Source organism: Electrophorus electricus, chromosome 2 (assembly GCF_041902795.1).
Source record: "Electrophorus electricus isolate QZ-2024a chromosome 2, ASM4190279v1, whole genome shotgun sequence".
Classification (NCBI taxonomy): Eukaryota; Metazoa; Chordata; class Actinopteri; order Gymnotiformes; family Gymnotidae; genus Electrophorus; species Electrophorus electricus.
The window spans coordinates 41,517,143-41,540,271 of NC_137498.1; the positions used below are offsets into that span (position 1 = coordinate 41,517,143).

Genomic DNA, 23,129 nt, shown 5'->3' on the forward strand with positions numbered 1-23,129 from the left:
GACCTACAAGCCACAGTTGGTGATGATCTGGGGGTGCTTCCCCAAGGCTGGAATTGGGCAGATTATTTATTTATCCTTTGTCGAGGACGCATTAATAAAGCCACATGCAAGTTTATCTGGGAAAACAATGTTCCCCAACTTTGAGTATTTTTTTCTTCTTCCAGCAGGACACTGCCACACAGTATGGTAAATCAAGGTGTAGATGGAAGACCGCCAGATCAAGACCCGTGTCATGATCAGCCTAATCTCCAGACCTGAACGCCATCAAAAACAGATGTGTTGTCACCAGCCATCAAACAAAGCTAAGTTGCTTGACATGTCCCAGGAGTGGCATAAAGCAATGTGAAAGACTAGTGGAGAGCGCACCAAGACACATGAAAGCTGGGATATCAGGGATATTCCACAAATTATTGAATTATATTTAACTCTTCCCATTTTAAAATGTAGTGCTGTTAAAAAATTTATATGAAGTTGTTTTGAGTTATTCGAACTCAGACAACACTTCCTCTAATTGTACATCCCATAACAACCTGATGAAAAGTTTAGCATGTCAGAATTGTTTTGTATTTTCTCATCTACTTTAGCATCACCTATGATGTGTTGCTTGGAACTGACCAATAGGATGACAGATTGCTCTCAAGTGATGGCAAAGAGAATGAGAGATCACACCCAACTTCACAGTTCACCAGATCTGCTGCAGTTCCACTGTCATCTCCACTCCAACTCTCTTTCCAAAATCCTCTACCCCCAGGCCCAGAATTCCTTCAGTGTTATCTTGTCCAAGAACAAAGCTTGCCACCACAGAACAATCAAAACATACAGTTATTACCTCAATGTTACTTACAATAGCAACAGGAATTCACACCTGGTGTGGCCTTGATTACCTGGCCATTTGTGCTGGTGTAGTGCTAAAGTAATTAAATGATTTAAATCATTAAAACATGATACTTTCATAGATTAAAAATTGATAGTATCCGTCATTAATCTCTGTATGGAAGTGTTCAATGTATATGTCCTGTTTAAAGAGCTTATTTGGGAGTGAACACTTGATATCACACCAGGAACAGGAGATGAGAGAAGCACAAGGAGAAAATAGGGAATTAGGAAAGAGCAACTGGACAGGTGGCCAGACAGAGAACTGGGGAGCAAAGTGAGGGCCAAGCCTAGCCAAGGATAGGAAAACAGGGTGGACAGAAGTTCAGGTAGGAGAGTTGACAGAACGGGGAACAGCCTGGGGAGAAGGCCAAGATGGAAATAAGGTGATCAGGTGGTCAACAGATCCAGCAGGTCTGGAGATGCAGCAGCACCCTCTGGGGAGCAGGACATGATGATTCCCTCAGGAAATGTGCCTCCCACACTGGGGACTGGAGACAAGGACACACACAGGCAGAGAAAGACCTGAGTACCCACCTAGGCCAACAGTTTCCCATATGTCGGGCGAGGACTGGTTAGCTACAGGAGAGACTCAAGAGCATACTGCAAAAAGTGCAAAACTTTTACATTGTAAAAGTGAAAACTCTCGGCTCTTACCTGGGCTCCTGTTATACATGAAATCCAGTGGGGGAATTGCGGGACTTAGGGTAATGCCATGAAGAGGAACCCTTGTTCCCACAGAACCAGGGGTTTGGTTTTTCTGGTGTGGCTATGGTGGGACTGAGCTAACTTGAGCAACTCAGGCAAATAAGTTGTTTTTCCCATTGGAAAAGTAAAGCAAGAACACCATATACAGAAATGTAACAACACATCGAAATGAGAAAGTACATATGATGATGGGTAAACACAACAAACAGGGTCATAGATAAAGCAAGAAGGCAACTGTAAGGTGGAGGTTTAAGCAGGATGCAGGGACAAGTTGCAGATACAAGAACATACGTTTATTTGTACAAGTAACATATAGCATTTGGCACGCAGGCTAACAGGGTCAAACACTGACAACACAAACGCCTAAACGATAGACTTTTATACATGTATACTAATGACACACTGAGGAGCAGGTGTGAAACACAGGGAGGGTGTGGCCACTATGACGTGCACACATACATGGAGGTATTCGGGGAGGGGCTGTATCGTGACAGTAGCTACAGATCTCGAAAGGTCTCACAACAATGGAAAATATTAGAGTATGACAAATGGATATTTATACAGACATCAACTTTTGAAACAAAGAAGGAGTCTAACGAAGGGGGCTTGGCGACATGTAATGCACAGGGAAAAACAACAGTAGCATATAGTGACGTCAAACAAAAAAGAACAAACAAATGCCATGAGGACAGTACATCACTTAGAGGGGCAAGTAGCAAAAGGGAGTGTGACACTAGGATGTTGAGGGTCAAGGCCAGACACAAACGCTGAGATGAGCAATGTTTATTTCAGGCAAATCCATTATTCATAAACCACTGAACTGCCCAAAGCTGAAGAGCTGTGAGACAGATCAGAATAAATGAGGAACAGAAACTGGGAACAGAATGAAAAGGGTCTATCTCAAAACAGAATGAAACAGGAAAAACCAGGTAAATCATAAAACATGAACAGAGGTCACACAGCAAGTATAGACAACTTGAATAAAGACAGACAAACAAAGATTAAGAACATAAACGATAACTGCATAAGAAAATCAAAGCTAACAGTAGGCAGCTGGAACTGCTAAAGAATGGAGAGGAGCAAAATTTAAATGAAAAATACATGGATCCTAGTGCCATGGCAAATATGACACCAGCGCATGAAACCTTCACACGTGCACCTGATAGCCAAAAGATCAAATTCTATTGACATGATTCATTAATGGTGGGATAGTGATGATCATTTTTGCAGGGAAAGATTGAAGATGCTGAATTTTCAGTGGATAACAAAAAATATCCTATTATTGGTGCATAAACTATTGTGTCCACAGTGGTAGCTACATCTATTTAAATATTTAAAATGTATAACAATGCACTCATTTTAGCGCTTCACTTATTTGTTTTCCTTGTTCTAAACATCCTTATCCATTAAATATTCCCTAGTGTACAATCCCACTTGTATTTGCAGCTTAGATGCATTGTTTATCTCACTATAGTTACAGTCTTGAAATGAAGAAGGGCTTGACTTGGAATTCTCAACTAGCCAGGGAACAAGGAATGTTTATGTAACTATTTGAGAACATATAAATACCCCAAAGAGAGTGCCTCTATAGCTGTAGTTCATCTTCGCTTATGATTTAAAATTGATGATGCAAAACGATATCTGTTGAAATATTTTAGAGTCTGATCGGTTGGTTAAAGGAAACTCATGGATTATTCTAGAAATGTTACATATTTCACTCTGGAGGGGCATATAGAGTTGGAGAAGTACAGATATGTTTATTTTATAATTACTCTGATAGTCTATCTATTGATTATTTTTTTAAATTTTGTTGTCATTTATGTCATATTTACAAACAAATGTCTCCATGAGCCTATGTACATATTCATTGCAGCTTTGCTTTGTAATACTCTCTTAGGATCAACGGTTCTTTACCCTAAGTTACTGATTGACTTTCTGTCTGAAACACAAGTGGTTTCTTATGAAGCCTGTACATTTCAGTCCTGTTCCATTTATACAATTATGTCTTCAGAGTTTATGCTGATATCTGCTATGGCCTATGACAGATATGTGTCCATATGTAAACCATTTCAATATGCAACTCTTGTTAAAATTTCTACTGTCAAAAAAATTTTATTTTGCTGTTGGTTTTTGCCTACCTGTGAAAATGGTATAGCACTGATACTAACACACCAAATTAAGACATGTAAATTCAAATTAAACAGAATATACTGTAATAATTACGTAGTTATGAAATTAGGTTGTGGAGACATATCTGTAAGGAGTTCATATGGAGTATTTGTTATAATTGTTTCTGTATGTCCACCAGTAGTTTTCATAGTCTTCTCATATATGAAAATACTTGCAATCAGTTTTAAGAATTCACCTAATTTCAGAAACAAAGCTCTACGGACCTGCTTACCACATATTTTTGTTTTTATCTCTTTCACTGTCACTTCATGTTTTGAAGTTATCAGCAGCAGATTAGAATCAAATATACCCCAAATTATTGCCATGATATTGTCGGTTGAAAATTTTGTTATTCCACCTCTTCTCAATCCCGTAATATATGGTTTGAAAGTTCAAGAAATTTTGAACAGAATTAAAATAATATTTTGGAAAAGGAAAACAAAAATATATTTTTAGAGTTTAATCATTTGTTTTACTGGATATGCCTGTATAGATACAGTGATGATTTATTTATCACCACCTGCAGGGTTCCCTCCTTTTCTAAATATTAAAAGGAAAATATTTCTGTAGTTTTAAGAGCAGTTTTACTGCTTGGGCCCATAATGTATTGCCATTATGCGTGTCTATAGTGAGCATTTCTTCTGTTTGGATTGTTCTCTGGGTCTGACATTGTCTGGATTTGCCCTCTCTTATCTGTACCCTGCCTGTTATCAAACACTGCCTGCTCTGGTATATGCTGAAGAAACTCCCTGTTGGATTTGTTTGCTCTACTCTGGCATTGACTATTTTCATGTTTAATGTTTCCTACTCTGGATTGTCCTCTCATCAATAAAATTATTCCTTCACCCATGAGCATCTGTGTCTTTCTGGCCTCTCAAAGCTATTCTAGACACATTGTTAATATGGTGTTTCAAAAGTCAAAGTCAAATGTGACACCTTGGTTTTTGATATGGTGTTGGGCCTTAACTGACAGGGACTCCAGATAAGTTATTGTGACAGTGCGCTCACAACCATTCCTAATAATGATATATTCTACTTTGTTGTATTGAGTGGCAGGAAATTATGCCCCATCCAGAACTTGATGTCTTCTAGACACTTAAAAATCATGTCAATGGAACCCAGTGGCTAGAAGCATATATAAGTATGTGCCATCTGCATACTGGTGAAAGGTGATATTATATTTATTGAAGATTATGGCCATTAGAGGTATATAGAAATTAAGTAGTGCTAATCCCAAAATTGAGGCCTGGGAGACACCATAAAATGGTGCATTATGTTTAGAGGGACATAGCACTCATGACCAGCCAGATATGACTGGAACCAGATCAGAACAATCCAGCCTCTTAGTTGGTTTAGCAGTATAGAATGATAGACTATCACATGCAGCACTGAGGTCAAGAAAAAACATTTTAAATAGGTTCAGATGTCACGGTTTAGCATTGGATACTGGCTTTGGTTTAAGAGATTTCAGTGCCGTGATGAGCTCTAAAGCCAGACTGATCACATTGAATTATTTACTACTTTTATAATCTCGTAGTTGAAGAGAGACCACCTTCTGGCCCAATCACCCACTTATTAGTGATTATACACACATTCCTTGTTTGCCCTCTTTTGTTCTTCTTGCCATCTCAGCCCACAGATTCATACCATTGGTGCTGTGCATTGCCAGTCAACCTGTGCCTGAAGCCATCACAAAGTGATTAAAGTCCTCTTTTGCTATTTCTGATTGTTGTTTTGATTATATTGATTGATGATGCCATTTGTTCCTAAAGATTGCCAGTAATCCTGATGGAGGTGCTGATGTGAGACATTGTCAGACCATCTTATATGAGTTTCTAGGTGGCTAGCATAATGAGGGTTCTTTACCTTGGGTTCTTCAGGCCTCATGTTAGCGTGTTGAGTCAGTTTTGCTGCTCGCCATTCTCCCCAGGCAAATTAGGCTATGATCTCGGGTTTTGCAACACTGTAAAACACTTAAGCACCTCATACCTATTAGAGGAGTTAACACCATGCAAACAGGGTTTTCCTTGTTCTGATTGGGTCTCTTTGTTGCCTCTACTCCACTTTGCTAGTCAGGACAGGTGTTGAAGCTAAAAATACTTTTGGCTTAGCACCTTGCCTTAGCCACCTCAAGGACAATGACAAGTCACTGCTCAAACTGTTCCATGTTTCTTTAATCAAAGTGGCTCTTACTGGGAAGGCTAAGAATTGTGACTACACAGTGTGAGAGGAGAAGTTGACAGAAATCTGGCAGGGGTTTAGAATTCTGATGCTAGGCCATTTTCCTCCAATGTCTGCCTACTCCTTTGTCTTCTACTCATTTTGCTCCCTAATCCTCTGCTTATCCTGCTTCCCCATTTGCTGCCAGGCCAGTCTTTCAGTTTATTCGCTGGTTGATTCCCCAGTTTCTTGCCTGGCCACTCTTGTTCCTGCCTAGTTCCTGCTATTCTCCACCCTTTGTGTCAATCGCATCTCCTGTCCCTAGTCTAGTTCTTGTCCCAGTTCCTGTGTCAATTCCTGTGCCTGTTATTGTCACCTTGTTCATCACTTTATTGCCTTCAGTGTATACATTCCTGTACCCGAGAATGTTTATCTATCAGTCCTGCAGCTGCCACGGATAGCTATTTTCTTTTTATTATCAGAGCTTTAAAAAAATAAACTCTTCTACAGTAAATTAATTACCTACTCCCCATCACCAACCCCATTTTCCAACATGGATGTCCTTTTATTCTAATAGAAATAATTTAGCTGCCTCGACCAACACAGATACAAATACAAATACTGGGGTCTCTGTACATCTCTAATGCTGAGTGCTTAGGGTGAATGTTAGGAACTGGACAGTGCTGTCAGTTCATGTTGAATGCTCACTGGGTTTCGGCAGATCAGGGTTGGTCATGGCCATATACGTCTAGCCTCTGTTGGACTCTTAAGAAGAGTGACAGAGAGGTATATCAAATTAAAATATTTAAATGTGAAACTGGATGGAAACAGAATCTCCAGAATAACACCCAGTCACATTTACTTGATGCTGCCTTTTGGTGTCAACCAGTTATCCTTTTGAAACAAATAGCAGTTTAATGCAAACGGCTGTCAGCTGTTAATAGTAGGTCACACAATCCTGTGTGAAATCACAAATTTTTAATGTGTTATGGTAAACAGATAATTATTGCTTGTCAACAGATTTGCTTACCAACTCCTTGGTTACAGTCATTTCTAGTGGAAAGGATTATAAGAGGGGACACTTGTTCAGGTGTGTCTGGTTTTACCAAGTAATACAGACAGGTATTTAACAGATAAAACTTAGACCTTGGGGGAAGAATGGGAGAGAAAAGCAGTGTTTTATTGCTATATTGCCTCTTGTGGAGTTGTGAAGCATGTCTCCTTTGTCAGCTGGACAAATTGTGTTCTTGTGTTCTTTTTTTCTTTCCTAAGCCCATGTGTTGGAACATGTGATATTTTAGTTTCACCTCTTTCTCAGAAATAATAAAGTTAAAATTATTCATCTGAGAAAATCTGGCCTCCTGCACTTTCTACCACCTCCTTTGGCCACTCTGCGACCACACTATGATGTAGCTTTATTTAGGCAAACACTGATGAACCATGAGGGCATCTGTATGCCTTCATAAATTGTATTGATTTATTCAGAAATGAAAGTCCTCAGTAACAAGAAGCAAGTAACATTATATCAGTAATACATACATATATTTGAAAGTTTCACTAAAATTACTTTTCTAAATTACTTAGTATATAATAGATGTCAACATTTTATCTTATATTATCACTGGTGCTCTAAGCTAATATCTAGTACAGTCAAAGGTTTTTAATGTTTAGGAAAAGAAGGAAATATACAGGTGCTAAATAAAATCAGCATCATCTATATGCAGACAAATACAGGAAAACAAAAAACACTGTAATAAAATATATATTTGAGTTTATCTTTTCCAGATGATTCTCTTAATCCTGTTCAGAATCTCTTTGACATTTAGTCCATATACAATAGGATTCACCAGAGGTGGAATAACCATATTTTCCACTGACAGCAGCATGGCAATAACATGAGGTATGTTTGAATCTAATCTGCTACTGATAACTTCAAAACATGTGGTGACAGTGAAACTGCTAAAAACTAAAAGATGTGGTAAGCAGGTCCGTAGAGCTTTGCTTCTGAAATTCTGTGAATTCTTAAAACAAACTGCAAGTATGTTTACATAGGAGAAGACTATGAAAATAAATGGTGCAAATATAGCAAAAATTATAAGAAATACTCCATATGTACTCCTTACAGATATGTCTCCACAACTTAATTTCATAGCTACATTATTATTACAGTATATTCGGTTTAATTTGAATTTACATATCTTAATTTGGTATGTTAGTATCAGTGCTATACCATTTTCACAGGTAGGCAAAAACCAACAGCAAAATAAAATCTTTCTGACAGTGGAAATTTTTACAAGAGTTGCATATTGAAATGGTTTACATATGGACACATATCTGTCATAGGCCATAGCAGATAACAGCGTGAACTCTGAAGACATATATGTATAAATGGAAAAGGACTGAAATGTACAGGCTTCATAAGAAACCACTTGCGTTTCAGACAGAAAGTCAATCAGTAACTTAGGGTAAAGAACCGTTGTTCCTAATAGAGCATTACAAAGCAAAGCTGCAATGAATATGTACATAGGCTCATGGAGACATTTGTTTGTACATATGACATAAATGACAACAAAATTACAAAAAATAATCAATAGATAGACTATGAGAGTAATTATAAAATAAACATATCTGTACTTCTCCAACTCTATATGCCCCTCCAGGGTAAAATATGTAACATTTCTAGAATAATCCATGAGTTCTCATTAAGTAATCTGTCAGATGATAAAAACTCTCATCTGAGTTGTCATGCATCAACAGTTAGAAATCATAAGTGAAGATGAAATGTGGCTATACAGGTGTGCTGCTGAGGGTATTTATTCACTCTGACATAGTTACGTATTCCTTCCTAGTTTACTGCCTAATGAGAATTCCAGACCTTTTTCATTTCTGCTATAGGTGAACAAATAATGTTTGTACACTTCAAGTAGAACTGGGACTTTTACACTGTGGAATATGGTTATTGCATATTTACTATAAGTAAAATACCTAAAATGATCTCAACCATATAAGTTTGGCATGCCTGTATAAATGGAAATAGTTAGCCCCGTGAGCTTTGTTTCATCAATAGCTTATGCCTTAAAAATAAGATATAATTCTGTTTGCCATAATATTTATAAGAATTTCCATTACTATTCTTCCAGGAATGAATCATATCAAATTTCAATTTGATCTTTGATTATCAGGCATGTGTGCAACATTTTTGTGAGTTTATCTAGTTTTGGCTTATCCAGTTTAATATATCCAGTTAACTCTCTGGTGCCCGAGAATTCTCATATAATAACAGTAGAGGTGAGGTTTTAATAGTTACTCTCTAAAAAAAGATTACTAAAGTGGATTATAGGCTATATAGTGGACTTCTATAAAATTACGTAACTACTATGAATAGTTATATAATTATTATACAACTACTACATTTGTTTAATTAATGGGTCAAGTTTTAATGAATTTTGTTGACCTTGTTACACAGTTAGTGAAGCACTGAGACACTAGAAAACTATTGCCAGTTTTGGGGTTGCCAGTACAGTACTGTGAAATTGTCATGACACCAGATCCTGATGCTGACTACAGTACCCAGCAGCCCATTCGTCACCCATTCAATGACACGACCAATCAGAGACATTTAATCAGATCTGTTTCTCCAGAATATTGAAAACACCTGTATCTCTTTAATTTTAGTGTTTAAGAAGGTTTCAGACTCACAAGTCTTTGCAAAGTATTGCCGACAGCTTTCTCTAAGCATATCGGGTGGTTTTTGGATAAGCCTTTTTGTGTATCATACCCAGTCTTCGTATTCCTAGTGTTTGTCTTTTGCCTTCCCCTTTTGGATGTGTTGCCTGGCTTTTTTTCTTATTTGGTTTCTGAACTTGGACTGATTTTTCTCTACGTCTTGGATTGCCCCTTTAGTACCTCAGATTATTCTCCTTTCCCTGTACTATTAAAATATTCCCTCCTTTTCTCATATCTGCAAGCATGTGGTTTGCCTGATCCCTTACAGAAATGTAATGTAAATAACATACAGTCATCTATAAACTACTATAAACATGTACATATACAAGTTATTACTGTATATTTTTCAGTATATCCTTTGTTTCCAGTGATATACTTTATGTATTTTGGTAAATAATTATGGTAAATTACTGGAAAATGTATTAACATTGCAATGGTAAAAATGATCTACCAATGGCCAATACCTGTTAAACAATTATATTAAAGCATAAACAATAGAAAAAACAAAATCACTATTTCAACATGCTTTTTAAAATGTGGAATGGATGCTAACAAACATGGCTATTAGTAGATGTAAGTATGGATATCAATTAGCTACACAGCTATAATTAGCACAGATGTACAGATATATCCACCAGTTCAACACAAATTAAATGCTTCCTTTTGAAAAAACAAAAGGCAGACCTTAGTGAAAATTATGGAAATTAATGTCATGTATAAAATGCCTGCACAAATGTATCCACCTTTTTCAGACAATCCACTAATGTCAAGACACCTTTACCATCAATGCACATTTGAACTAACCTGCACTAAGAGGCAATATTCAATGCTTGACTAAGCTGAAGTTTTGAATAGTTTTTAATAGTTTTAATAGCAGATTACACCATGGAGTTTCGGACACTGGCATCTGGGACAAACTGGAACAAACCAGCATTAGTGGATGCTTTCCTCAGAGGTCTGCAGGGAGAATTGCAGTCTGAACTAGCCTGCAAGCAGGAGGCAGTGACCCTGAATGATGTGGTGCATCTCGCCATCACTTACAACCAAGAGAGCAAGAGAGACACCACTATCTCTGCAGAAGGTCTCCTCCATGAGAGCCCACTCCACCAGTGGAACCAGCTGCAGCTGGGCAGAACCCATGCAGCTGGGCAGCACCGGATTTAAATGCAAGAGAGTGGAGCCAAAGAGAAAAGGGTGATTTGGCGAATTGCTTTTTATGTGCAGACAGCAAACACTGCCAGCACAGCAATAGTCTCACCATGTTTGTTAGATCTAACGCCATATTTGCAAGAAAACCTATGATGTAGCAAAAAAACCCACAATGTAAAAACGATCTATAAAAAAAAAAAAGTTTGAAAGTGTGTGGTGTCATTCAGAGCAGATTGTGTAGTGGGGGACACTGAAGACTAACAAGACTAAAATAAATCGGTGAACAATGTTATTTTGTGTGGGGTCTCTCATATTTACAACACCAGTTAGGATTTTTAAAATCCTGTAGTGTGGTTGAGGCATTATATTACTAATCTTTTTCCCTAGGTCTATAGCCCATCTCCATCTCTGATGCTCACTCTAGATATTTTGTGTTCTCTCAGGATCAGCATCAGCATCTTGACATGCAGAGCATCACCATTAGAGCATCCAATTAAACAACAATTATCCAGCTTTTTGTTGGATTTTTGCAGCAATGGGTGCTGATGAGCAATTATTCATGAAATGACCACAAAGTCTGTTTAAATGTCATTTTTGTTTTCTTTGAATCATGAACTTACATTAGCAAGCTAGATAGCTTACTAACTAGAACAGAAATGAACTAAGAATAGTTTTTATCTTGTTTATCTTACACATAAGCAATTACAGACAGGTATCTCTTTCTTCTCAAAGGTTCTTGAGCGGCTCCATGATCCCACTCAATTTGGCTGCAAACCAGTGCATTCAAGAGAAATGGCCCTTATAGCAGTCACAGAAACTTCATGCTACCAAAGCTGTCAAACTATTATCTGTCTTGATTCCTCTGGACCTTTTGGCAGCCCAACATCCTCTTCTCTGTCCTCTCCAGCTTTGGCATCCCTGGCTCTGCATGAAAATGGTTCCAGTCCTATCTGGAGGGCTGGTTGTATCAGGTAACATGGAGGATCCACAGCCAATCCATGTAGACTCTCCTCTGGTGTCTGCCAGGGCTCAGTGCTAGGTCCTCTTCTCTTAGTTTAATCACTGTTGACATGCAACCAATTCTTTCCTTTCTACCTTCTGACACTTGGGTTTCTAGGCTCATCTCAGCATGCTTGACTGACATAGCTCCATGGATGACAGCCCATCACTTGAAGCTCACCACAGGAAAATCAAGCTTCAGTACAACCCAGGACCTCCTAATCCTCACCATGACCACACTGTTTCTTTCAAGAACTTCCAAATATCACCAGCTGAAGCTACTCATACCCTGGGCAAACTGGACATCCAGTTGTCATCAACTCATGTTTCAAACCTGACCCGATAATATAGATTTCTCCTTTGCAATGAAGGATTCCCCTCAGAGTCATGACTGATGCTTTTCATGACCCTCTGCAGATTGCATATAAAGATAACAAGTATGTAGATAATTCCATTAATCTGGTTCCCTCCTACATCCTCAAAACCTGGACAGCCGTACCTCTTATGCCCATGTGTTGTTTGTGGAATTTATCTCTGCTTTCAACACCAGAATTCCTGACCTCCTACTAGATAAACTGTGGAAGCTCAATGTCCCACCATCCATCAGCAACTGGATCCTTAACTTCTTATCTAACAGGAAACTGTGGCAGATTTCAGACTCTCTCTCTCCCTCAGCATTGGTGCTCCACAGGGCTGTGTGCTCTCTCCCCTGTTCTACTCTAATAACCTGGAGCTGAACACACAGAAAACTGTGAAGTTGATCATAGACTTCAGAAAGAAACCCATTCACATCCTCCACTGGAAATACATTGGTCCACAATCAGCAGACCAGAGTCCCACACATTCCTGGGCACCACCATTCAGCACATTCTCAAGTGGAACAGACACAGCACTGCAGTGACGAAGCAGGCCCAGCAGTGCTTATATTCCCTGCATCAACTCATGCACTGCTGGACCAGTTCTACACTACTATAATAGAGTCAGTCATCATATCCTCCATCTCCATTTAGTTTGGCCCTGCATATTCTCAGACCAAGTGCATGCTGCAACGAATGCTCTCACCCTCAAAGACCTCTACAAAGCTAAAATGGAAAAGAGGCAAGGGAAGATCATGGCAGATGCCTCACAGCCTGGTCACTCTTTGTTCAAGCAGTTTCTATTACAGTGGAGATCAAGAGTGAGAGCTTCTTTCCCCAGGCCATCCACCTCCTATTGCACTTTATTACATACAATATAATGTACACAGCCACTGAATATCATATCCATATGCTATATTTATATTGTTGCTCAATTTTCTTGCCTGTACATATCATATACACTGTGCACAGTTATTAGTCAAGAGAGTATTTTGACCATATCATCATTTTTATGCATATAAAATGATGTGAATTTGTGAAATGAAGGAGGGGTGTGGCTTAAGGAGACTCTGAAAAGTCAAAAATTGTAAAGTCTTTCAGAGGGATGCAACATTCTTAAATTTCTAGGATATTGGGGTGTGATCACAGAACCATCAAATGTTTTGTTGCAAATAGTCAACAGTTAAGGAAAAGTCTGCATCTTTCAAGACAACCATGAATTTTATGCAGGATAATGCTCCATCACATGCATTGAAGTACTCCACTGCGTGGCTAGCCAGTAAAGGCCTTAAAGATGAAATAATAATGACATGACCTCCTTCCTCACCTGACCTAAACCCTATTGAGAACTTCTGGGCCGAGTACATCATTCTCACTTTAACAGTGTAAAGTCAGCCCAATTGCTAAAGGGCACGGGGCAGAATGCACAGACTCCCTTGATGTGGTGAAACATTTATTAACAAATAACATAAAAGACAATGGTGGCAACTCACGTTCAATATCAACATTAAACACGAACACACTTAAACGGAACATTAACACGAACACGCAAAAACAGTTTACATTTACACTAACAACGACATAAGCATGGTACATTAACAATGACCAGTGAAGAGGCACACACAGATGGGGGTTTAAATAGACCGGACACCAAACCCTGTGCAGGTGTGTGCCATCGTGGAGGGCGTGGCTAAATATACATGTAAACCCCCCTGCATGCGCAGGCCATACCACGTGACTCGTGGGGAGGGGGGGAGTGTCCCTTGACAAACAGATGAAAATAAACAAGTGAGATGAGAAAATGTCCATTTTTCATTTAGTTGCATAATAATTCTGCACACTAATAGTTGCCCAATTAATATTCTCCTAAGAAAGCCAAAACCTGTCTTTTACTTTCTTAAATATTCAGGTTTGAGGTTTATTAACTGTAGTTGTTCAATAATAAAATCAACCTCAAAAATACAGCTTGCGTAATAACTGCCCACAGTGCGTAATTACCTCGGCATCCCACTACTTGGCCTCATCTGTACCAATCACAAACTACACATACTTTTACTTGCTGTTCTTTGCATACTTGTCTTTTATGTTTATATATTGTTTATTATATATAGCATACATATAGTTTTATATATATATATATATATATATATATATATATATATATATATATATATATATATATATATATATATATATATATATATATATATAGTCACGGTAGACCGGTACCCAGAAGTGGGGGACACGCCCCTGCAGGACCAGGACTGTGTCATGCACTTTCCTCGATCACAATCACCTGTCTTCTGACAGGAGACACCTGCATCTCATTGACCTGCACGCGTATTTATACACGGTTTCTGTGTACCGTGTATTTATACAAGGTATTTATGCCGGTCTCTGAGGACAACACCATGGTTCTGAGTATCATGGATCGGTTCTCAAAGATGGTCAGGTTCGTCCCTTTGGTAGCCCTGCCCACCATATGGGAGATGGCCGATCTACTGTTCTGCCAGGTCTTCAGGCAATTCGGCCTGCCCGAGGACATCGTTTCAAACTGGGTTTGCAAGGAATTGCTGGGCAAGGTTTGGAAGGAATTGCTGGGCAAGCTTAACATCACGGTTAGCTTGATGTCTGGCTACCATCCTCAGGCCAATGGGCAGGTGGAATGGAACAACCAAGAGATGGGTAAGTTCTACTGCCTCTATTGCAACCACGACCCAGAAACATGGAGTACGTACCTCCCATGGGCAGATTACGTGCAGAACTCCTTGCGACACACAGGAACTGGCCTCACCCCCTTTGAGTGTGTTCTAGGCTACCAGCCGCCTGGAACGTCCTTACATCACACCAGCCGGAAGTGAAGAGATGGTGCCGGGAGAGTGAACGGACCTGGGAGGAGACACACTAGAACCTACGTAGGGCGATCGCTGTCTACAAGAGGAAGGCCGACAAAAAAAAGAGGGGAAACCCCCAAGTACGAGCTCGGGCAGAAGGTATGGGTCTCTACCATGGACGGCCGAGCAGGCACCACAGGCAAGCTCGAGGCGAGGTATGAGGGCCCCTACTCCATTACTGGCCGGGTTAATGAGGTGACCTAGCAGGTAGGCCTGGCGGGGAGTAGTCGGGCTTCCTGGGCCTTCCACGTTTCCTCGCTGAAACTCGTGAGGGAGGACCCCCTCGCGGAAGAAGAGAATTCCCTAGAAATTCCTCCCCTGCCTCTGGTGACAGAGGAGGGCCCAGTGTACAGGGTATGTTCTCTGCTGGACTCCCGTAGGAGGGGCCAGGGCCTCCAGTACCTGGTGGACTGGGAGGGATATGGTCCTGAGGAGCGCTGTTGCGTCCCAGCCTCCCAGATTTTGGACCCCGTCCTCATCGCCTCGATTCATAGGCGGCACCTGCTAACGCCTGCCCCGAGTCGGCGGGGCCAGCCGCAGGCCGGGAGCTGGTCGGGGCCTTTGGGGGAGGGTTCTGTCACGGTAGACCGGTACCCAGAAGGGGGGGACACGCCCCCGCAGGACCAGGACCGTGTCACGCACTTTCCTCGATCACAATCACCTGTCTTCTCACAGGAGACACCTGCATCTCATTGACCTGCACGCGTATTTATACACCCACAGGTCCGGAAGGACAGGGGTGCAGATTAGTAGCTGAACTATGAGAGCCTACTGGAGAGAAGCTACTCTGCTCGTACCTACCCACTAGACTCGGAGACGCGACGTGGAAAAGTATGAACAATCAAGAACTAAATGGAACTTCGCCTCTCACTTCCTCTCTGCCACCCCAGTCACATATACACACACACACACACACGCACACACACACACACACACACACACACACACACACACACACACACACACACACACACACACACATACACATACACACACACACACACTATATGCAGCCTGGATATATATATATATATATATCCAGGCTGCATATAGTGTCTGTAGTCTACAAATAGTTTATATAAAGTTTATCTTTCTTTATTGTTCCAGTGCTTAATTTTATTTTTACACCTGCACCAAGAGCAATTCCTTGTATACTTCATACTTGGCAAATAAAAAAATCTGATTATAATTCAACCACATTGATTAGGTTTCATTATCAAGTGGTAACTTGCAAGTTTTAGTTTTTCATTAATTGTTTGTGATGAGTGACTGGAAAAATGTTGGCCAATCATTAGCCAGCTATTTAATTTACTCATATAAGGGACCAGCAAAACATTGTTCATGGCCTGGCATGATATAGAATGTTGTTCCTTGACTTGTGAAAACCTGGAGCAGTTTTAGAGAAAATAGCACAGCGGATTTGAGAACCTGAGTGCAGCAATTCCCCCACTTGATGTTCTGGTGAATGTTTGCAAGTTTTCCTAGAAATTATTTCCTATGTAATCTGGACCAGTTGATAACAGCTCTGCGTTCTGTGATTTAAGAAATGCAATGGGACTGCCTAGATGAATTTGCATCAATCTGTTTAATCTGCAGAAAACATCTTAATGATATTTAAGTTATTAAAACAAAAAACTTGCAAAATTAGTGATGCATACATGAAGAATACGTTCACAATAACAGAAAGGAAATTAAAATGAGACTGGTAGGTCTACCTGTCAGTTAAAATCAGTGTACTTATAATTCTGCTTTTCTACAGTAATAATAAGGAAGCGAAGGCTTCAAATGTAATTAATAAATTTTTAGAACAAGCTTTTATAGTGTAAAATAAATTAGCATGTATTATCTGTTGGGAGGCTCACATGCCTTGCTCTTGTTAGTAGCCTACTTCACAAGCAACTTAAGACAATGCTGTACTCTTAACAGGGATAGCTAATGAAATACCAAACAAAATACATAAAGTCATACACCAAGCTGCATTATTATTATTATTATTATTATTATTATTATTATTATTATTATTGCTCAAATAGGGACTTTCTATCAGTTTACAATCAACTGTATCTCACAAAAAGTGATGAGTAAAAAGAGACGTGTGTTTAAAAAACAGGTAAAATCATGCAATGCAAAAAAAGATTTATTTATCTAGAAGGATATGGACATCTTTTTTCTGATAATATTATTATTTAGGCTGTGGGAAATAATTACGTGGTTTATAAATTGTGAAAATTACTTCTATATTATCAAGTGTTGACTTTTCTTAACTGATTGAGATAGAAAAAAATCTGATGAACACTGACTATACATAAAGTCATACAGCAAGTTGCATTATTATTATTATTATTATTATTATTATTTTTTTTTTTTTATTTTTTTTTTTTTTTATTATTATTATTATTATTATTTATCTAGAAGGATATGGACATCTTCCTTTTTCTCATAATGCTCTTAATCCCATTCAAAATCTCCTGCATTCTCATTCCATATATAATAGGATTACATATAGGGGGAATAACCAAATTTATAACTGATATTATCATGGTCATAATGTGAGATATGTTTGCTTCTAATCTGTTATTGATAATTTCAAAACATGACAAGACACTGAAAATAATAACAACTAAAATATGTGGTAAGCAGGTCTGTACAGCTTTTCTCTTGAAATCTTTTGAATTCCTCAAACAGACTGAAAGTATTCTAATATATGAGAAGACAATGAAGAACAGTGATGGAAATACAACAATAGCTAGAAGAAACAGTCCATATGAATTATTAACTGTTATGTCACCACAGCTTAATTTAACAATTGAATAATTATTACAGTATATTCTGTTCATTTTTAATTTACACAGCTGAAGTCTGCATGTTAGAATCATTAATGTAGAATTTACACAAAAAGGTACAAACCAACTGAAAAGTAAAATCTTTTTGACAGTGTGCATGTTTACAAGAGTTGCATACTGTAATGGTTTACAAATGGACACATATCTGTCAAAGGCCATAGTGGACAACACAGCAAACTCCACTGTAGCATATGAATAAATGCAAAAGGCTTGCAACATGCAGGCTTGATAAGAAATAACTTGGTGTTCAGACAGCAAATCAATAAGCAGTTTAGGATAAAGGGCAACTGCTCCAAAAAGAGAATTCAAAAGCAAAGCAGCAATGAATATATACATGGGCTCATGGAGTCTCTTGTTTTTGACAATAACATATATAACAACAGTATTACAGCAAATGATAAATATGTAAATGGAAAGAGTACTTATAAAGTAAACATATCTGTACTCCTGCAGTTGTACATGCCCCGCCAGACTTAAATATGTTATATTCATAAAATAATCCATGGCAAAGAGAGCATTTACAAGCAATCCATAAATAAATATGTAGATAGGTTCACAGAAACTTGTGCTTGTGTATAGGGCAAAAAATGAAATCAGTGTTACAGCAAATGATGAATATGTAAACTGCAAAAGTAGTTATAAAATAAAAATATGCATACTTCTGTAACTCCTCATATCTCTCCAAGGTTAATTATGTAACACTAGTAAAATAATACATTAATTTGTGTAGTAATTAATCAATCTTGAGCAACAGAGTTGCTGTTCTGTTATTGGTCAATGAGGCAAACAGCTTTGTAGCCATTTATACATTTTCTTCTGAATACATATTCTTCACTGATTTGCTGACAGTAAAAGTAAACATTTAGAGTTCCCACCCCCTTTTTGAATTTCCCTCATGTTTTACTGTCTGTGAATAATATCTGTGATCAGTTAATTTGTTTACAATCTCTAAGCGTCCTTACTGACTTTCTGCCTGTAAAAATACCTGTAAATTAAATTAAGTCTCAAATTTTTAAATCTGAAAAAATCTTCCTGTTTTAGTAAAGTGAAATTAGTATTTTAAAAAATTCTGTGGGAGTGGGAACACAATTAACTTCACCCCAACCCAGACTTTTGCCTCCTGCACCCAGTTAGTCCATTATGTAATTTTGTAGTTTTTGTGTTATATTTTCCACCAACCCTTTTCTGTTTTATTAGGACTATTTGTCTATTGACCTCCTTTGTCCATTTAAACCTGCACTATAAAAAAGGCAACTAATGAATAGTCTCTGAACAAATTTAAATTTGATGTAAATAGGAATGTAAATTGAACTAAAAAAGTTTGTAGGATGTGGTCATATATTTTACCAAGTAAATTCAACAAATTCAGGTCAAATGATTTACAGTGACTTAGTGTTTTATTGATCTCACTTAAATATTTAAATATATGATCCAGAGTGCTAAGTTTTTTTGTTAACACATGTACACGTTTAGTGTTTCCAGTTAGATATGGGGTTTCCTGCATTTCTTTTGGACAGCATAACCTGTTTGCAAGTGCCATAGGTAGCTTGTTAACAAATTTGTAATGAGTAGCTACTTTGAAATATTTTATACTATTTTATAATATTCTATAATATTTGAAATATAAAATAATGTAAAATAATATTTGGGAACACATTCCTCGAGGTACATGAAAATGATTGGCTGTTTGATTCTGGAATACACACTTTTCAGTGTCAGTTAACTAGTAAACTATCCTAACGTTATCTCAAAATGATGCAGTTAGTGAAAAATAATGAGCTAGCTAGCTAGTTATTATTAAAGATATTGGAGTGTCACACTTCCCCTCCAATAGAGTTGTAGTCCACTTGGTAAACTGTTCCTTGTGTTCTTGTTTTGCTTTGCTTCCCATTTTCCTGGTTTCTAGTCTCCACCCCTTACTAATTCCAACTGTTTCTTTTTAACCCTTGTTAGTCCATATATTTAAGCCCTATGGTTCCTATGTTACATTGCTGGTTGTTGTCTATGTCTAAAGGTTAGATATTTTCCTACTGTTATGACAGCGTTTACTTTGCATGCTACTTTGTGTTATTAACCAGTGTTCTGTGTTTTCTGTCATTGTTCTTGGTTCAGTTTAAGTTCCCTGCCTATATTTCCATGTTCTGTTTATTTTCCATTATGCACACACCTGCAAGGGATTTAGTTTTAAGTGTTTTGTCTGTATTTAAGTGTATTTAAGTTTAAGTGTTTTTGTCAACAAGGGAGTGTGTGCTCCCTTGTTGGTCATTGTTTATGTAGATGTTTACTGATGTATGTAAAATGTTTGTGTGGTCACTGTTAAATGTTGCTGTAGCCTGTGTCCAGTTAAATGTATAATCATGTCTGTCGTTAATGTTGTGTGTGAGTGCTACCTTCATAGTATGTGTTCTATGTTAATAAATGTCTTTCACTATCGAGGGAGTCTGTGCGTCCTGCTCCACGCCCATCGGCCCTTGGGCCAGCAACAACGTTACAATTAGTATATTTTAGTCTAACGTTGTTATGAAATTATTAAGCACAAAAATGTTCTGAGTATTTATACCTTGAAAGACCATAGTGATTATTTTGATGGTTGATCACATATCGGTGGGTGGTGTTTGCTGTTGCTACATTTGTCTACCAGTCATTAATTCACTTGGCTCTTTCTATCTGGTCAGAGGTTTGAGGATGCTAACTGATTTGAAAGCACAGTTGCATTACCTCAGCAGTGAAATGTGCCCATCTGTCAGAGTTGACATGGCTAGATAGTCCAAATCTAGAACTGATGTGGTTTATCAACAAGTAAGCTATAGTGAGTGTAGTGTCATTTGGGGCAGGCAAACATTCCATATATTTAGCGACTGTGAGAAAATACTTATTACTTCTTGTTGATTTAATGTGTGGCCCCAACCAGTGTAGTAGAAGGTCTGACCAGGGAAAGGTATTTCTCATTTCTCTTTTGTAGTGGGTCTCTGTATGTAAGATTGGAGAGTTGAAATTGGCAGCATACTAAGCAGCCCTTGATGTTTATTATGCATGATCACTATGCTACCTGTTGTAGTGCCTGGTGTGTTGCTTTGACCCCTGTCTGACCTAAACATGGAGAATCATTACAATGTGGCATTGATACTGATTGATCTCAGGCGAAACATTCTTTTGCATTTGCAGTATCTCCCCTAGAGTAGTCTTGGCTTTTGGGGATGGGGAGAGATGGTCACCACAGGGATCAAAATAGATTGGAATTTTTAGGGAATTTTGGGCCCAACTCATCCCTGTCAGGGACTACAGTTGCCATGATAACCGGGACCACCTCCTCCAGGATTTTAGGTAGTGGTGATATTTGTTTTTAGGAAAAGTTGATATTTAAAGAGCTTCACCCCATCTGTTCTAATCTGATAACTGACCTGCCTTATATGCCATGTTCCCTCAAAGGGTTCTTTCCTCTTGGCAAGTAATTTGGAGTTCAACGTTGGGAGCAATAGAAGGACTTTATCTCCCATAGTGAATGTATACAGCTAGGTGACCCAGTTATAAGTGCTGGTCTGGTGTTCTTGATGAGCAAATTCTCTTGTGTTAAGTGTCCTCATTCTCTCAGGTTGATAACATACTGAATTTCATTTACTATAAGAAGGTCCTTCCACCACATTTTTGTAAATGATGCATGCAACATCACATAGCTTTTGCCTGCACAATAAATAAAAGATAGAGAATTCCATGGAGCCTCGTGGAACCTCTTGTGTTGCAAACAGAAATGCATCCAGCAATATACCCTTCTGCATGACCTCCCATATCATGTTCTTAAGGATTTTTTTAAAAGCATTTGCCCAGTCAATCTGTCTGGGGGTGAGAAATTGATTGATCTCATAGAACACCACATTGAGACCTCCCTGGGAGTATTTGTTCACAGCCATCCCTATAGTTTCCTGAAAAAAACAAACAAACAAGTGGTTCAGGAATGGATTCAGGGCCATGTTGAACATAGCATAGATAAAACAGTTAAGCAGTGACTACACCAGTCGTATAGTGCTACTTTCCAAGCCTGATGGGTCTGTTCACTTCTGTTTTGACTTCAGAAAAGTAATGGAGTATCTAAATTTGATGCATACCCATACCCAAACCACATATTTACAAGATGCTCGATCGGATGGGCACTGTTAGCTTTAATTTGATACTGGATATAACTAAGGGTTAATGCCAAATCCTCTTGACTTCAGCATCTTGTGCATTTTGTAATTTCTCCACCCCTTGTGGTTTGCACCAGTGGCTCACCCTTCTCCAGACACAAGAACGTCAGTCCAGCACTTAGAACTTGGGCGCCTAGCTGTATAGATTCACTATGGGAGATAAAGTGCTTGTATTGCTCCCAACATTGAATTTCAAATTATTTGCCAAGATGTCGGGACCCTATGACACGTTCCAGCATCTCATGGACAGAATCTCTGCTGATTACTTGGATGACAATCATCTACATCTTCTTCTCTCTCCTTTTTCTCTTATAGAAGGACATATCCAACCAAGGGATGGGAGCTGTTCTGTCTCAGAAGATCAAGGAGGAAGATCATCTGGTACTGTACATTATTGAAAAGCTGTCCATGCAGCAAACAAAGTGTTGGTATCGGCCAATTTAGCCCTTCAAGTTCATGTTGGCCCACTGGCCAAGGGCTCTGATTGTTGTGGCCAATATCCTCCTCTCGCCACCAGGTGGTAGTCTGCAGCCCAGCCTGGGTCAAATGGTGAGAATATGTGGCAACCAGGGTGTGGTCCAGTGTCATCTGAGGGATGCAAATTGTGTCAGAGCGGTTCAGTGGTTGATTGAAATTGGACCCACTTAAGCCTTGTTATGTGTAGCCTACTCATATTCTGTTTCTTTTTCAGTTCCCCACTGACAGGGGGCTGTTGTAGCTCAGTGGTTAAGGTGCTTGACTAGTAATCAGAAGGCTGCCAAAGTTCAAATCCCACCACAGCCAGGTTGCCACTGTTGCTTTGGATAAAAGCATCAGCTAAGCCAGAATGTAAATGATGCTTGAGAAAGAGAGTTACTTCTCTTATTTATATTCCCTGTATGTTGCAGCAAGACACTTGCTGAGATTTACCATTTTATTTGTTTATGCCTAGTAATAAAAAATGTTTTCCTTCCAATCCTGTTAGCAATCCATCCTGCTAACCTGCTGCTAGTTCTCCTATGCACCAAACAGTGCAAGTGCATGTTTCACTGGCCTCAAAGATGAAAAAGATCCAGAATACTTGGCAATGTT

General features: G+C 38.7%; 3 protein-coding genes across 3 annotated transcripts; 1 reads left to right on the top strand and 2 right to left on the bottom strand.

The window, feature by feature from the left end:
- Window positions 1–3,189: 3,189 nt before the first annotated feature.
- LOC113585702 (olfactory receptor 51E1-like) lies at window positions 3,190–4,585 on the top strand. The gene has a single exon (XM_027023364.3). The coding sequence runs from the start codon at window positions 3,268–3,270 to the stop codon at window positions 4,204–4,206; it is 939 nt and encodes a 312-aa protein (XP_026879165.2). The 5' UTR covers window positions 3,190–3,267; the 3' UTR covers window positions 4,207–4,585.
- A 2,338-nt stretch (window positions 4,586–6,923) lies between these two features.
- Window positions 6,924–8,666, bottom strand: LOC113585705 (olfactory receptor 51E1-like). Its single transcript, XM_027023369.3, has one exon. It carries the CDS (start codon window positions 8,601–8,603, stop codon window positions 7,683–7,685), a length of 921 nt encoding a protein of 306 aa, XP_026879170.2. The 5' UTR covers window positions 8,604–8,666; the 3' UTR covers window positions 6,924–7,682.
- An 8,045-nt stretch (window positions 8,667–16,711) lies between these two features.
- Window positions 16,712–18,381, bottom strand: LOC113585701 (olfactory receptor 52B2-like). Its single transcript, XM_027023363.3, has one exon. It carries the CDS (start codon window positions 18,379–18,381, stop codon window positions 17,443–17,445), a length of 939 nt encoding a protein of 312 aa, XP_026879164.2. The 3' UTR covers window positions 16,712–17,442.
- Window positions 18,382–23,129: the final 4,748 nt, after the last annotated feature.

Bases quoted from the DNA above. Each gene is read 5' to 3' on its own strand.
- LOC113585701 (XM_027023363.3), bottom strand. From the start codon at position 18,381: ATGGATTATTTTATGAATATAACATATTTAAGTCTGGCGGGGCATGTA.
- LOC113585702 (XM_027023364.3), top strand. From the start codon at position 3,268: ATGGATTATTCTAGAAATGTTACATATTTCACTCTGGAGGGGCATATA.
- LOC113585705 (XM_027023369.3), bottom strand. From the start codon at position 8,603: ATGGATTATTCTAGAAATGTTACATATTTTACCCTGGAGGGGCATATA.